The sequence below is a fragment of the Pseudorasbora parva genome, chromosome 1 (assembly GCF_024679245.1).
Source record: "Pseudorasbora parva isolate DD20220531a chromosome 1, ASM2467924v1, whole genome shotgun sequence".
In the NCBI taxonomy this organism is placed as follows: domain Eukaryota; kingdom Metazoa; phylum Chordata; class Actinopteri; order Cypriniformes; family Gobionidae; genus Pseudorasbora; species Pseudorasbora parva.
The window spans coordinates 43,905,012-43,922,775 of NC_090172.1; the positions used below are offsets into that span (position 1 = coordinate 43,905,012).

Sequence of the window (17,764 nt, forward strand, 5' to 3'; positions counted from 1 at the left end):
ACTTTTCCATTCCAAGTCCATTCAGTGTTGATTCAGTTAATTTTATTAACTGTGTAAAATGAATAATTTACGAAACAAGTTCAATTCAGCTAAGTAGCGCTAAGAAAGCAGCAATGTCATTATTCAGTTCAAATCAGTTCAATAAATGTGCGGATATTGTAAAATTCCTCAGTTATGAAGCAAATTCAATTATAAAGCTGAGGAGATAAATCGATAATATTACAAACTATTAAATGTATTTTAAACCCCAAGCCAAAGTCAACAATAACAAGGAACTCAAACTCCTTAAAGTAAGTGGTTTGGATGACATGAGGGTGAGAAAATAAAGACTAATGAGACCTTCAAATTCTAATTTGAATAATACAATTAGAATTAAATTGATATAATGGATGTGACTTATACATAAGCAATACGTATTTAAAGGTTCTTCATTGGCACCTATGGTTCCATGAAGAACATTTACATCCATGGAACATTTCCTTTCCACAAAAGGTTCTTTAAAAAATATTTTCTTCCCAATAAAAAAAAAAGTAATATTAAGAACTGTTTACCGAGAGGTTCTTTGGGGAGCCAAAAATGGTTTCTATGGCACCGATGTGAACCCCGTCTCCCCCCTCCCCTTTGGAACATCTTATTTTTAACAGTTTATAGGCTATTTTAAACAAATTGGGGAAGGAAGCGTAATATAATAACACAGGTTCATAGCAGTTTGGTTCTAAGTGAAGTTTTTATCAAATTCAAACTTGACACTAATGTCATATACAGGCCTTTATGGAGTTTATGTGGGTCAGCTGTATTCTTGAAACATTAAAACAAGAAAAACAGACTAATGATGTCCTGTCCTGCAGCAAACTCTCAAAAATAATGAGCTGTCATAACTTGTTTGTGACCTGTACACAAAAAAATGAACAGTTATTCAGAGTAAAGATCCTGATAATGTCATCATAACATGGAATGCAACACAAGTATTGGCTTATTTACTGTTAAGAGGCCAATCTTAGCATCGTTCAAGCTTGTTCGCAAGACATATTTGAATGAGAATTGAATGAGAATGGATAGTGCTCTAGGGACCGTTACCTCATCTCTCCGAGCAACAAAACAGGAATCAAGTGAGAGAAACGGTGAAAGAAAATGGGATGGGGGCTGGGAGACTGGGAGAAGGACAGAAACTGAGAGCAGGATGTTTAAAAGTCAATGCCTTGACCTTTCTTTAGTGGCTCAACAAACGGATTCCAGTTTTTCTGTCAGTAATAGGTTGGTTTTAAACCAAAAGTCCAAACTGTATAACTGAACATCTTGACAGAAAAAAAATCTCTCCGGATCTCCAAAATGAAAGTAACACTGTCCCAATAAAAGATAGAATAAAAGACCAGTCAGGACGTGAAGTGCTGTTTTAGACCTCACTTCTCATCATTAGTTCCACTCAGTATGTCCAGGATTGATACTAATGAGGGTCTTGTCCTAAAACACTAGGCCAGCTCTGCATGATGGGATCTGGGCTAATGCAGACCTGTCAACCTAGCGCTGAATGCTGCTCCATTCACATTGTACACAGGGGGTGGAGTGTCACTGAATGTGGGAGAGTACATGTGCTCCATGTGTTGTGTGTGTGGATGTTCTTTTTATGATTCACTCAGAGCTGAATTACGGCCAGAAACTCTCAAGCTAATCTCTCCCACTGGATCTATACACACCCTGCTGTGGGTGTGGATACACACCCAGAGAAGGAGAAAGGCTTCTTTCACACATTCAGATGTCAAGAGCTGAAATAATGTTCTGGCTTATTGCACAGTAACCACCTGTTGGCGTATGTATGTGTCTGTGCACATTGCAAGATACTTGTGTATATGTATCAAGCTGTATTATTTAATTCCTGCATTCAGCCAGGACACATTTTGAGTCATAATGATTACTCCTTCCAGGTGCATCCTGATGGGATGGGAAAAGCCTGGTAAAATGCCTCTAGGGTCAAACACACACTCTTCCAGCTTGGAGGTCCCAATGATCACAGATGTTGAAGGGGACATGATGCAATGCGATGTAATCAGCACTAACCCTGAGCAATAACTTCATGGGAATCCAGAAGAAAATAAAAATCTAATCTAATTCTAATATATTTATAATATAATAAATATTTAATATATTGAAAGTTATTTTATATGCTTCACATGATACAAAATGGTTTACAGGATACATTTTTTTTAATGAAAAGCCAAGAACCTCAGGTATTCTCATTATGAATTTTTTCACAAGCAACTGATCCACAACCATTAATGCACTTTGTATACTTCCACTAAACCTGCTTTGTACCGTTTTACTGTCACACCTAAATCTCTGTACAAGCATGTATTTGGCCAATATTGGCCAACGTTGGAACCCTGAAATACAGCTTTTTTCCCTTCTCCTTCACACACCCAAGCACATCGCAGAATGGGTCCTTATACCACTACTGTGCATATGGGAATAATCAGGAGGCCATGATTGCTAAAAGATATGCAATATGCAAATTGGCCAGGATGCCTAGGTTACAAAATAAGACCTCCACAGACCAAGCATCTTTTTTTTAGCAGCAATAGTATTCCCCCAGACGGTCTCCTATCCAGGAATTGGCCAGGCTCAACCCTGCTAGCTTGAATAGGAAACCATGGGAGAGGTGCTGGTAGCTGCTAAAAGATTTTATTAGCGTTTTTTTTTTAATATTTTTTACATTAAATACACGAATGGTCTTGTAATCTAAAACAATGCACACTTTTGGGGGGTGAAGGGGGAGGGGAGGGAGGAGACGGAGTGATTTTGTGAAATAATTCACAATATATAATGACATTGCGACCTCTACTGTTTTTGCGAGAAACTACATATGCTGCTCTGGCGATACATAAATAAAGGTAGTGAAGCGTCCTCTAACGTCCATTATTTGTATAAGTCTTCTCATTTATATAAATTACCCAAAACAAAAATGCACGTTAAACACAGATACAGAATAAACATACTGCTTTATGATATGAATCAGTGCTTTGAAAAGCATGTCATTAGGTCATGTTTTTAAAATACTGTACATTTCTTTTACAAACAGCTTTGTCGGTGTTGCCATTTTTGCATTAAATCCAAAGTATATGGGCACATATTTTTGCGTCCACGAGCTCCATCATTTACTTGTGACAGCGAGGAGGAGCCCGGGCTGTTTATTCGTTCACGTCACTCTTTCTCTCATTCCCTTCTTCCTTCCTTCCTTCCTTCCTTCCTTCCTGCCGAACACAGAGAACCAGACCAGCAACAATTCAAACTAGAAAGCGACATTCAAATCTTCCAAAGTGTTTTCTACGTATACACCCGATTTTTGGAGCGTGGTAAGTTCGACAACGGTCCGTCATTATTGCCATAGAAACAGAAAACGAAACTGATCGAATAACCCCTGAAAAAAAGCCCGGCTGTCCCACTGTCTATCCCAGCGAAACTCACCGATTTGTGTATAACTGGCCTCAAAATATAATGTGCACTCTGAACTGGATGCTGATATTTACATTTCCGCTTTTCATCTGACATCTATATTACGATTTGCGAGGCAGCGATTCCGTATTTAGGTCATTTCATAGAGCCAAAATGTCGCGGTTTCTCTTTACTTCCACATTCTCTCATGGCACAAACAGATGGCGTCGGGAGGGGAATGGAGGGAGTGAAAAAGAGCCGCATAAACGAATAGAGCAGGCCACCCTCGCCTTCGGTTAGCCTAGCTCACTGTATGACCGGAGCAAAACTTGAGATAGGCCCATCCTCGTGTAGGCTGGATTCAAGTTTCCCTCTCTGAAGTTTCTTTTCACAACTCTTTACATTTGGCCTTAATGTAGCTGAAGATGCTGAAGAATGTGGGGAAGTTTTAAGATGTAGCTAGCTGGCTAATGAATTTGCGGTCTGATTTGTCGTATTGTGGCTCATGGGTATTCGTTGCCATATTTATTTTAAAGATAGTGAGTGAATGGTTTTAACACCGACGATAACAGCACTTGTTTGTCAACATCTTTGAGCGCAGGTCAGTCAGGTGCATAATTGTCACGCATCTTCAGATCTGATGTTCTGCGTGCTGAAAGAACATCATAGTTTGGGTTAGCTAAGTACTTTTACCATCTGGGTGACCGTTTATGCATCTCATGTTCAGACCATAGACCGTGCGGGTTCGGACTCACCTTTAATGAAGCATGATGTGTAAATTTGACTTGTGAAAACGATGCTGTCTAAATATTAATTCATAGGATTATGATTGTGCATGGTTTTTAAGTGGTGGACCAATAGGAAGATTTTTTTAGGCCAATAAATTACTATATCTACTTGCATGCAGTTGTGCTCTGCACTTAGACAACATCATTCCTGATAAGTTAGACAATAAGTATAAAGTTTAATGAAGCTATATTGGCTAAGTATATAAAGTTGTATTAATCAGTCTGAAGGGCCCATTCACACCAAGGATAACTAATGTTAATGAAAAAGATGGCGTTTTTTTTTTTTTTTTTAATATAGAATATAGCGGAGTCCACAGAGCCTATCAACAATGATGGACAGAGGAATAATATCTTTGGAATTGCTGTCAAAAATATATCTATTTTTCTAGCTGACAACCGATAAAAACCATTGATAGCCAATCAGAATTCATCTGAAGACAAAGAAAATGCTGCATGTGCTTATAATAAACCGCTTGCTATCGCCCACTAGTGTGGACTCTATAGTAGCTAGTTCAATTTCAATATTGTCTTTTAACGTTGCGTCATCTGTGACACTATGGAAAACAAGCTCCCGCCCTCCCTCAGGCGCCAACGATCTTGTCACATTTGGAGCGTCTGGTGAGCATTATACATGCTGTTGTCCGATTCAGTGAATTGGTCTGCCAGCCCCATAGATGACTCCGCTACCCACCACTGCAAAACTGGTTATGCGGACGAGGAGCTCTTTTGCATGCTTTTTAAAGCATTGGAGGATCTCCAACTGGAGTGGTCCTGCCCTGTGGGGTACCAAGATGACGGCCCAATTCATTGGCCACACGATGGGCAGTTTGGTTGTGTTGGACTGCCACCTCTGGCTGACTCGCAATGATATGAAGGACGCGGAGAAGGCTGTCCTTCTTAATGCCCTTGTTAACCCCTCTGGATTATTTGGTAGTTCAGTGAAGAACCTTTGCTGATAGTTTCACAGAGGCCTAAAAACAAGTGATTAAAAATTTCATGCCAAAGTGCGCCAGAGCCCTTCCTCCCTTACATTCTCACTCGTTATCTGTGCAGCGTTCCTCGTTTTTGGTGTGTCCCAAGAACTCGTAGCCCAAACATCCTACCTTCGTCAAGGTCCTCCCTTGATATAATATCGTTAGAATCAGTTTCAGAACGATTTTACCCAGCTGATGAATGGAGAAAACATTGACAGCCAATCAATTCCATCCTGCTAACAAGTTTGAGCATTTAAAGTTAAAGACAAGCACGTACTTAGAATAAACAGAACAATGTCGTCCACTGGTGTGGATGCTAATATAGTTATACGTTTTTATAGTTATCGTTCTTGAACGGGCCTGCACAGCGGCTGCGGAAGTTAAGCTGTATTTCAACCAAGTCCACTACTGCGTTTGTCATAGCAAACCAGCGCCAATGCTGCCGGTGCTTAGCCAGCCCATTAACTCTGAACCCCTGAAACGCCTGGGCTTGACTGGAGCACGTTACCCATAGCGTCACAGATGATGCAACTTTGAGATTATGCATGATAGTAATGTACTATCAGGATACTGATGTAACCTTGGTTCCCTGAAATAAACGAACACACACAATTCTTTTTATCGTTGCATTTCCTGCAGTGTTACTACAATGCTCAGGTTTTTTCATTAGTGAATTAGTATTTCATTAGTATTTAGTTGAAAGTTTCTGAGGAAATGTCGTTCAGGGCCGCATATAGGAGGCATTCCCGCCTCTAATTTACCTGCTTGAATGCCATTGGCTATTGCAATAGTATTATTCTAATCAGTTTCTCGTCACAGATGACGCTACCGGAGTAGCAGAGTTGTTATATTTTATCATTTATAGTTATCTTTTATAGTTATTGTTCTTCGTATCGGGCCTTTAATCTATGATAATTTGGAGATTCCAAACCACAGCTATGACATTAAAGACAGAGGAACGATATCACTGGAATCACTTTAAGAGGACTTAAAAAAAAAAAAAAAATTATTCTGATGAACAGCCAAACAGAACCAATGTTTGAAACATGCTTATAATAAACCTTATTGTCCATTGGTTTAGTTATAGTTATCAGTATGGTTATCTTTATAGTTATTGTTGGGGTGACAGGGCTTTTATCATTTTTTATAGTTGTTGTGGTTACCCTCTTTGATGTTCACGTGCATAAATCCATTATTCCAGAATAGACTTCCAAACTGTTTTAAATATAATGCACATCTTCTTTTTTTAAAAATTAATTTTGATTAAATATTGAGAATGTTTTAAACCCATAAAGGGTAATCAACAGTTTGATGAGGCAATGAAGGCCTACATATTTCAGTTTGTTACACAAGGTGTGAATAATGTATTTTTTCTAATCTTTTTTTAAATAAATAAAAAATCTTAGCTCTTATAATGACAAAGTTGATGAGAAATGTGGGAATCATTTATTATTTTAAGGCTGTAAAATCACAGTCTGTTTCCCTCTATTATGCACCTTGTGACATAATCAGTATTTCACCCAGGTATCTGTAGATGAGAGATATTTGTGGTTTTTATTAACATTATAACCTTTACAAATCTAAAAGCCAATCTTTAAAAAAGTAGATCTACTTAAGATGATGCTCTAATTTATATCTACCTATATATGCACAATTTATATCTACCAACATATTGGTACTGGCCAAATATGTTGATTTTTTAATGTTATCATTATCGGCCTGATAAGAACATTTGGCCAATATATTAAAGCAGATAAATTGATTATTTCTTCCAGCTGATACACTTTGTTCACCATGATCTTGATTTTGAATTGCTTGAAATATTAGAATCCCGTCAAAAAGGAAGACATGTTAGTGCAACATGTGCAGCGGAAGTCTGTCATATAAGCTAGCATTATAATGAGAACATTGGGACATGGCTTTTAATGTCGAGACTTGTCTATTGTAAAAAAATACACATTGTTTTCTTATAAAAAAAATTTGCAGATGCAAAAAAAGTAGTGCTTTTGCCCTTTATGTGCTTTGATGCAGCGATGAATCTTGAAAGATAATAAACTAAAAATCTATACTATGTTTGTGAAAAATATAGATGTAGTTTAGACTGAACTTTAATCACTGTCACCATTTCAAGACTGTGCTGCATGTTGTAATTCTTGCTTTGTTATAATGTTAACATTATTATGTGATTACATTATTGTGTAGCTTGACTGAACTAGATGCTTTTGGAAACAGTCCAGTGAATCACGCCACAGTGGTCTTTATCTGGGTATTACAGCTACACGCTGTACCTTTGCTGCTCTGAAAACTCTCTAAGTGCAGTCAGGAAAAGCAATCATTTCCTTTGTGTGGTCAATCAAAAATAGTTTTCTGTTTGCATGTGGCTAGCATCTATATTAGTTTTACGTTTGAGACAACAAAGACAATGTCAGAGGAGCAAAAATAGCACATGAATGATTTTAATTTCCATCATTTTTTTTTTTTTTTAAATGCTTGTGGTACTTAAGTGTTGATACAAGATTTTTAGTGGATATGTTAGTGCAGGGATTGGTCTGCCCCTTCTATTCAAGGTGAACCTTAAATTAGTTCAGATGTTGGCTATAGTGTTTTATTTGTTGCATGCCTGCTTCTATGGAGTCTGTTTGTATTGAAGTTTAATTAGTTGTTTTTTTTGCTAGTGCTTATGATTTACAAAAGTATATAAGACACAAGTTCTGCTACACATTAAGTCAAAACAAGCGTTATTAGCTGAAATCAGACCTCTTATTGTGATCTGTCCTGTAGATTTAGAGAAATATGAACATTTATAGTGATGATGTAGCAACTATATTTTGAAGGGTAGAAGTGGAATGTTGGGTAATGCTAAATGCTTAATATCAAGAGAATTATTCTGTATATTACAGTCAAAATATGTCAAATGTCAAAATACATATTTGATTTGCATCTTGTGATTGTGCTTGCTGATATTATTCAACAACTTTGCAGACTTTACTTCATAATATTGTTATTAATTTAAATTCATAACATTGTACCACATGTCTTGGTATATTTCTGAGATGTGCAGACCTTTCTCAGGGGAGACTCTTTCAATCTTTCTCTCTCTCCCTTCCCTTCCACCAATGTTTTGAATTCCCTCTCCTTTTCCATTTTTTCCCATTTAATACTCACACAACACACACCGAGTTAACTTTTTTCTCTTTTCTTACTTTTTCCTCCATCGTTTGCTATGATTCTCTCTCTTTCTGTACCCCCCCCTCTCTCTCTGTATCTCCCCCCTCAGTCTGTCTCTCTCTCTCTCTCTCTCTCTCTCTCTCTCTCTCTCTCTCTCTCTCTCTCTCTCTCTCTCTCTCTCTCTCTCTCTCTCTCTCTCTCTCTCTGTATCTCTCTCTCTCTGTATCTCCTCTCTCTCTCTCTCTCTCTCTCTCTCTCTCTCTCTCTCTCTCTCTCTCTCTCTCTCTCCCCCTCTCTCTCCCCTCCCTCTCGTGTTCTCTTTATCTCCTCCCCTCTCTCCCTCGATTGCTCTCTCACCATTTGCTCTCTCACAATACCCCCCTCCCTCTCTCTCTTCTCACTGGCAAAGGCTTCTCTTCTCCTCCCTCATCCCTCCATTTTCTCTTCTTTCACAATCCTTCTCTCTCTCAGCCATTTTATATGGAGGTATATCTACTTATCTTGAATCCATTAAAAAATCGATACTCGCTTAATAATTGTGAATTAATGTTGAAATAAGGTGTAATTATATCCCACAGTTCTAAATTAACTTTAATCACTAATGAACAATGGGCCTCATTCATGAAACACACGCAGAATGAATTTCTGTGTGGATGAATGGTTCATAAAACCTTTTTACATAAATTGCGCTTCATAAGAATAGCTTTATAAACATTTCACACAGATTTGTTCTGCTTTAATGAATGAGTGCAAAACCATATTCATAATTATATATATATATATATATATATATATATATATATATATATATATATATATATATATATATATATATATATATATATATATATATATATATACATTTTTTTTTAAATATATATATATAATATATATGCTGCCTTCAGAAGATGCATTCCAAGGTAGGAAGGCATCAAGGGACGTCAGAATCCAATGTTAGCTTAACTTTCTGTCCCCTGTGATACCTTCTGATTTTTGGAAGGCAGCATAGACGTATCCTTGGCATCTTTTGATATCCTAGAATCCTGTGCGTTACATCCTGTGACAGTTAAACTAAAAAATAAGATGGCGTCTAAAACTTGCGGTTGGTGGTCAGTTTGTGTGTAAATGTTCGTTTTTTTACCAACATTTTCAACTTTTGATGTCATTTGTAGCGAGAAATCACTATTGTAGTAATTAAATATTCACATAGTTATCACAAAAACTCCCTATTTTTCTCTCGAAGTTTCGTGAGGTACCTTAATACACAAACGCCACCTGCAAAGCATAGCTTCTCATACCGTATTGCTTATTTGTTAACTTATTGTACACTAATTGTGGTTTAAAGTTTACTGGATGTCATAAAGTGCCTATCAAAATCTACATCCTGTAATTAGTTATGTTATGTTGAAGCTGAGATGTAACAAATGTAGATTTAACAGATCTCTTCTTCTGTATTGTGGAGTAAAATGGATTATCAAAAAGAAGTGTAGTGGGGATTTGGTTCAATTTATTGGTTGTTGATTGTTTTGAGGCATATCTGTATGCAAGCCTGTGGTTCATTGTAAGAAAGGGGTGGGTTTATGCAGACCAAATGATTGGAGAAGTCCAGTATATGCATCACCAGAGAAAAGTCTGTTATTTCATTGGAAATCCTTAACAATGAGATCAATAACATGCATTTAGAAAATAGGGTAAATTTCCATTTCACATTGACTTTTATATGCTTTATTTTACTGCCTCATTTTTGTTTTTGTGTACCTGGAAGTACCGTTTGAATATGTGTGACAATCATGTAGTAAAGGGCATAATGCAAAACAGGGAAGCTTAAATGCATCATAATCGTTTGACCGTAAAAAATGTATACTCATATGAGACCATAAATGCACATCACATAGTCTCTGCTGAGCATTAAAACCGAGAGACATGCTGAACACTCCTGTTTCTCAGAGTCAGCGCACAGGCCAAAAGGTCCTCGTCTTGCACAGACTCTCTCAGATGCATGTATGCTCTCTCAGTCTGTTCTGTCAGCCTGCTAGACAAAACTTGAACCTGTCTGATTTCCTTTTTTCCACCTGCTTATACATATCTATTTTGTACTCCCCTTTAATTTGATATCATATCCAGATTGTTCTCTTGAAATAGTTTCTTGCATCTCGCTTGTTTTTACGCTCTGTCAAACACACCTCTTTGTGTGCTCACAGAGATGTACATATATGCCTATGTCTTTATAGCTGAGCTTACAATTTTTTCACAGCATGAATGTTTGTGTTCTCAAACGTGTTTTGCAAGTGTATGCAAGAGAGAATGTCTGAGTTGGAGAGGGTAAGAGGAAGAGAAATAAAGAAAGGAAGAAAGAAAGAAAAAGAGAGAGAGAAAAAGAGGGGGAGGGAGGGAAAAGAGCACTGTGTATGTGTGTGTGCTTGCTTGCGCCAAAGAGAGAGAGAGACAGAAAGAGAGAGAGGGGAGTGGGGGAGGGGAAAGCAGAGAGAGAAAAAGAGTGAGAGAGGAAAAAGAGAGCACACATACACAGAGAACAGAGAGAGAGTACGAGAAACACAGAGGAGAGAGTGTATGTTTTGGTCCAGAGAACATTATAATGTATGAAGGGGAGGGCAGCGGGTGAATTCGAACCTGTGACTCTGCCTCAGGATGAGATCTCTCAAACACCTGAAGCCACAGACCAAGAAAAATGTGGTGAGTTCCTCTTGCAACTGCTCCGATGCCTTCAGAGGGCTCAGTTTGTTTAGCAGATTGTTTGTGTGTGTGTGTGTGTGTGTGTGTGTGTGTGTGTGCGCTCACTAAACCGGATGGCCCAATTGAGTGGTCTGATCAAACAGCTCAACATATTTTTGTATACCATATATCTGATTAATTCTTGTTTTTAATTACCACAGCGTATTATTTGGGGATTATTTTCTAAATTATTTGATCCGTTTTGAAATTCATCATGTTTCAGCTGCTTTCAGTCTCCATTGTCTCTCTTACACCATAATCCTTCATCTTGCCTGTCTTTCTTTTTTTTAGTCTCTTTCTATTTCTTTCTCACTCACTCTATTTCTTGCTTGCTTTCACTCACTCACCCAGCCACTCTCTGCCCCTCCCTCTCTTTTTCTACTCCTCTTTCTGTTAGCTCACTCATTCTCCTTGCTGTCTGTCTGACTGTCTGTCTGTCTTCCTTCTCTTCCCCTTAATCAGTATAGTCTTTCACTGTCTTTTTAAAGATATATGCGGTTGTTCTTGAAAAATACCTATTAGCAGTCATCATTACATAATTACTTTTGTTACATGTTTTGCATGATGTTCAAGAAGAGTTTGGATTTTCTCAAGGTGTAGACTCCTCCTTAAAAAGGGTCACCTGCGTGCGTGAGTGAGAGAGAAGTAGAGAGTATGAATACTAGACAGCGCTGAGTGACTTTTAAAGGGAGAGTTCACCCAAAAATGACAATTCTATCATCATTTACTCATTGTTATGTCATTCCAACTCTTAACTTTCTTGCTTCTGTGGAACACAGAAGATATTTTGAGAAACGTGTTTTTTGTTTGTTCATACAATTGAAGCCAATGCTAACCAAAACGGTTTGGTTACCAACATTCAAAGTCATACAGGTTTGGAATGACATGAGGGGGAGTAAATGATGACAATATAAATTTTGTATCCAAATGTTTACCGATATAACTGATGGAAATGGCAATTATTCATACATTTTTGCAAATGTCGTAGCAAACTAGTTTGGAAACGCTTTTTGTCGGGAAAAAGGGCTTTAAGGCAAATAAATGTGGTCTCATGACAGAATTACCCTACACGCAACATCCACGTTTGAGGTTTTGTTCCTGTTAAAGCACAGTTTCTCTGTACTTCAAAGGCACATTAAATCTATTATTTCATATTGTATTATATATATATATATATATATATATATATATATATATAGCCCTGAATATAGCCAGTGCTGCTAATATGGCATTAAATCAAAAATAAATATTAAATATATATGAAACATACATCCTTATATTTTAATGTTGTTTTTTTCTTAATTTAGTGTTTTAGCAAGTTAAAATGTACTTGTTTTGTTCTAAAATTCCAATTGCATTCTGTACACACAGTTTTTGTGCTGTCTTAAATTTTAGTGAACTTAAAATGTGACAACTTGGATATTGGAGTTATCTTAAGTTAAATCCGGGAAAGTTATTCTGAGAACAATGTTTTTGTGTGTGTGTTTTTACAGTGTATAAATTCAGAATGGACAGTTTCCCATTTAAACAATTATATTCTCAGGCATTCTTTTCAGTCTACAGTCTAATAAAACTTAATCAGAAAAATAATGCAACTGCACCCGTTTCCGAAAATTGCTTGATGATGATCTTGATCTAAATAGTCTTTATAACAAAGTACAAAAAAGAAACATGACACTTTAATACAAATAATTGTATTTATACAATTTAATATACAATAATATTTCGTTTCAAAATGGATGAGAGAAATATAATGCCTTGAAAATTTCTGCAGCTCGTAAGACTGTAGAAGTTTCCAATACTAGCAAAAAGAAAAGTAAAATTTCATGGTCAGAAGCTGGCTACTTGAGAAATGAAAATGACAAACATGAAATTTGTTAATAAAAGAATTTTATAAATATGTATTACTAGTTATGCATTATATAATTTTTAATATATAACATATTTATTTTCTCAAATTAGGAAAATAAAATGGATTGAATCCAAAAATCTCTAAACAAAATTTAGGTTAACTGCATCTGTCTCTAAAAATGTTTTTGATCGATTTGATGTTTCTGAACTCTAAAACCAGAACGAATAACTATTGGATCGAATGATCTGAACATATTATGCCTTCTCTGCCATGTCAAACAGCGACCGGCTTGACTGCATTTTCAAGGCTTACGTTCAAGTTTGTTGCTATATGACCAAACATTTCACTGTAGCAATCTTTAGAGTTTGAAAAAAGAGTTTGCAAATGGTCTTAGGACGTTTCAAACTAATAGAGACAACCGGGTGTGTAGGCCTACTAAACTAATCAGCATGTGTTTATGTTTGTGCTCTACAGGAGGAGAAGACACAGCGGCTGGTCAGATGTTATTCTGAGGCCATGCACCAGCAGATGGACGCAGGCACACAGACAGACCCTGTGGTGGTCCTGTCGCTGGCCCAAGCTGCTGTGTTGGGACTCATTTCACAGACCGACGTCTTTGGCGCCACCATCGCCCCCAACGGCTTCTACACCGGAGACCCCAAAGAGTCCCCCGCTCCGCCAGGTGAGAGAATGGACTATGAGTATGCCGACCAGCTTATAGGCGCCAACGGCGACTATCTTGGAGAGAATTTAGGCGAGGATGGGCACATGCACTCCAGCTGTGCCGAGAGAAGGTGGCAGGGGCAACCTGAGAACAGCAAACCCCCTGTAGAGCACCAAGACATGGTGTTACATGTTAAAGGAGAAGCTGTGACCCCAGGTTTGCCCTCCTGCACTCACATGATGAATAACATGGTGCCCAGAGAAGGCATGCAGATGGTGGACCCCTCCAGCTACAGGGTCCTGCCCAAACCCCAACCTGAACCCAACAGCTGCTGCTCCACCAGCGTCCGAGAACCCAAGAGTACGCACCATCCGCCTGACCAACATTTACACCCTCATTCCCACAGCCACACACCCCATGATGTGCCTTCACGCAACAGGAGCCACACACACGAAAAAGGAGTAGATGAGGTGACCGAGGACAGGGACAGCGGAAGAAATGACATGGGGAAAGCAGGAAGTGGCGGCGAGGAAATTAGCAGCTATTTTCAGGCTAGCGAGGTCGGCTACGAAGGAGGAGAGATGGAAGGGGTCGGGGACTTCGATGAGAACAGCGAGGGGATGTTCTGGGCAGAGTCCGTGGAAGGGGAGGCACCCCGTGGCCGCCGTATCGACCGACTGGACATCAACATCCAGATCAACGAGTCGTACTGCGTGGACGTTGGCGAGGGCCTGAAGCGCTGGAAGTGCCGTATGTGTGAAAAGTCGTACACCTCTAAGTACAATCTGGTCACGCACATCCTGGGCCACAATGGTATCAAGCCACACGCGTGTCCACACTGCGGCAAACTCTTTAAGCAGCCCAGCCACCTACAGACGCACCTGCTGACACACCAGGGTACGCGGCCACACAAGTGCACCGTGTGCAAGAAGGGCTTCACCCAGACCAGCCACCTGAAGCGGCACATGCTGCAGCACACCGATGTTAAGCCCTACAGTTGCCGTTTTTGTCGTCGTGGTTTTGCCTACCCCAGTGAACTCCGCGCTCACGAGGTAAAGCATGAACGAGGCCGGTGCCACGTCTGCTCGCAATGTGGCATGGAGTTTCCAACCTATGCCCACCTAAAGCGGCATCAGGTGAGCCACCAAGGACCTTCCACCTTCCAGTGTAGCCAGTGCAACAAGTCGTTCGCCTACCGCAGCCAGCTGCAGAATCACCTGCTGAAGCACCAAACGCAGCGCTCCTTCTCCTGCAGTCAGTGTGGCCTACAATTTCTTCAACTGCATCAGCTACGCCAACACTCCCTAACTCACAAGACAAACAAGCCTCAGACCCGCGCTACCAAGGTACAGAGTGTATTGTGTTTTTAAACAGCTGTATATCCTTGCTGCTGTTGTATTAGTGTCTTTTATGTTCTTTTATGGTTGGTCACATACTTACGTGAAGAATGATTGTATGATAGTAAAATTTCCAGTACTGTAAATCAGCCATTATTTTAGTTATTGGTATTGGTTAATACTGGGTAATTCCAACTTTTACCATTTAGATCATCATCTAGCAGTAACGTAAAGGGATCATGATAGATTACGGTATAAATTTAACACTTCACATTTAAAACTCTTTTGTAAAGACCTTATGATTCCAATCCAATTGTTAGCTATTTTGTCTAACTTTTTTTTCTATAGATTTTTTAAATGAATATTTTATACTGTGTATTATATTATTTTTTATACATTATATTATAATGCTGTGATGCCTTTACATCTAAAAGCTATTCATGGTACACACACACACACACACACACACACACACACACACACACACACACACACACACACACACACACACACACATAGTATAGCTAACATTAGCCATTTAACCATTATCGGGTATGCAGGTCCATTAATACCCATTGAAAGTTTGAGGGATTTATCAACTTTATTTCTCTGCCTTCATTTTTCTTCCTTTTACCTTTATTACAACCTCTTACTTTTCCCTAATGCAATTTTACTCAGTTACCCCTGTCTACTGTTCTTTAACTCCTCCCATCTCTCTCTGACTCATTCACTGATTGACTGGCAAAGGCCTCTTTTCTCCTTTTTCATCCCTCCATTTTCATTTTGCTCAGTTTTATTCTCAGCCATTTTCCTTTAAACAATGGCCATTTCTAGCACAATATCTATCTAGCCAGCATTAGTACCTATGACAGTGTAAACACTGCAGAATATTTCATTTGATACAATAACAAATATTTCATGTGTGTATATTGTTTAGCCTAATTATTCACTGCGACCATAAACCTAAAAATGATTTAAAATGTATTCATTTTTAATGTATTTTCAATTTGCATCTAACCTTTAGCACCTTGCACCTTGGTTTATTTTAGTTGTTGGTTGTGCTTCTTTCCCCATTAGGGAACAAAGGGGTTTAAGTGTGACGTATGTGCCCGAGAGTTTACACTGTCTGCAAACCTAAAGCGGCACATGTTAATCCACGCCAGCGTCCGACCATTCCAGTGTCACGTATGCTTCAAATCTTTCGTCCAGAAACAGACGCTCAAAACTCACATGATCGTACACCTGCCTGTAAAACCCTTCAAGTGCAAGGTAAGACTTGAAAGGCTCTTCTCTTCTCTGACACTTTTACCATCTGGTTTGTAAAGCTTTTTTGATTCATTTTCCAAAGGTGTGCGGAAAGTCATTTAACCGAATGTACAACCTCCTGGGCCACATGCACCTCCACGCAGGCAGTAAACCCTTCAAGTGTGCATGCTGTTCGAGTAAATTTAACCTGAAGGGTAATCTTAGCAGACACATGAAAGTCAAACATGGAATGGACGTCTCCCCAGATGGACAAGGTGAGAAGAATACAACAGTATTTGATCAACATCTTTTAATATGGCAGTTACACATTTCTAATATAAATTACATTTTGACTTTTGATGCAGATGGCCCATCAGACATGGAGCCCCATGAGGACTACGAGGATGAGAACTTCAATTTTACAGCGCCAGAGAATATGGAAAACAATGACGCACCGAACCTAACTAAGCTTTCTGAAGTGGCCATCCAGGAACTTGACTATTATAATTTTGGGAAGGATGTGGGAAACTACAATACAGCATAAAAATTGTTTGAATTAAAGTCAAGCTGAATAAATGTTAAGAAACAAATGGCCTCTGCTGGCACTTATCAACCATGAGTTGATTGAGATGTTCCTCCATGAGAACCAATGCTCATCTTTTTCAGAGTTGCTAATGAGCAGGTAGTTGGAGGCCATCTTGACCTCCTGGTTGATCTCATGGGGTAGCCAGTTCGGTTCTGTATCAAATGAAAGGGACCGACAGCTTGCAAAGAGTCCTTTAACTCTTTTCAGCTCGAACAAACATCAACGCTGTATTTTTAGTATGATGTGAATCACATGGTTACATTAATACCGATACATTAGCATAATGGCAAGCAGGTGCATACACATGCAGTTTTGTGTACACACCGTACTTCTAATATAATTTTGGTTGGGAATATGAAAAATACGGAAATAGGAGGTGCATGCAGCCTTGTGGCCTCTATCGGTGTGGTACCTCAGTGCAGCCTATTGTATTAAGTTATTTTCATTTATATTGCCTTCACTTAAAGCAACTCAAAGAAACACCTTTATTAGTGTAAAAGATTAAACATGTAAGGCCCAAGTAAATGGTTGGATATCTGCATGAGTAGATAGCCTTGTGTGGTTAAAAAAAAAGAAAAAGAAAGAAGCAGCGTGTGCCTGGGCCCTATGTACCAAAGCTACATCTCTTCATTGGGTACAGGACCATCTGCTGCCCATTCCTGAGCACCACTACTGTTGCCAGAATTAAACTAATCTGAAGTTTGGTTTAACAACCTCTGAGTGGAAAATTACTGTTCGTTTGTATTGATTTGCTATTTATTTTGCACTTTCTTCTAAAGTTCTAATAATTACTTGTGATGAGCCTCTTTCATCACTGACTGCTTGAGTTCTGGTGTAACTAAACGACATACTGTCACATCCATAGTAAACTGTTTCTCAAGGCAACTCTGCAGATTCTTAAATAAACCAGTTTTTTATTTTAAGTTTATATGTATTGGAGTGACTTGATTTATAACATGCTACAGACTTATAGATTGGACTATAATCTTTC

General features: G+C 38.7%; 1 protein-coding gene across 2 annotated transcripts; it reads left to right on the forward strand.

The window, feature by feature from the left end:
- The first annotated feature begins 3,161 nt into the window (after nucleotides 1-3,161).
- On the forward strand, nucleotides 3,162-17,696 carry znf710b (zinc finger protein 710b). Of its 2 annotated transcripts, none has more exons than XM_067441990.1 (5): nucleotides 3,162-3,347; nucleotides 13,416-14,951; nucleotides 16,020-16,211; nucleotides 16,291-16,462; nucleotides 16,553-17,696. In XM_067441990.1, the coding sequence occupies exons 2-5, from the start codon at nucleotides 13,458-13,460 to the stop codon at nucleotides 16,729-16,731; spliced, it is 2,037 nt and encodes a 678-aa protein (XP_067298091.1). In that variant the 5' UTR covers nucleotides 3,162-3,347; nucleotides 13,416-13,457; the 3' UTR covers nucleotides 16,732-17,696. The 2 variants fall into 2 exon arrangements, with proteins under 2 accessions (XP_067298091.1, XP_067298082.1); XM_067441981.1 differs by lacking the exon at nucleotides 3,162-3,347 and adding an exon at nucleotides 10,847-11,050.
- The last annotated feature ends 68 nt before the right edge of the window (nucleotides 17,697-17,764 follow it).

Excerpts from the sequence above, each read along its gene's own strand:
- znf710b (XM_067441981.1), top strand. The coding sequence starts at position 11,006 with ATGAGATCTCTCAAACACCTGAAGCCACAGACCAAGAAAAATGTG. Across the intron at positions 11,051-13,415 it reads CACAGACCAAGAAAAATGTG|GAGGAGAAGACACAGCGGCT; the intron begins GTGAGTTCCTCT and ends TGTGCTCTACAG. Across the intron at positions 16,212-16,290 it reads TAAAACCCTTCAAGTGCAAG|GTGTGCGGAAAGTCATTTAA; the intron begins GTAAGACTTGAA and ends CATTTTCCAAAG.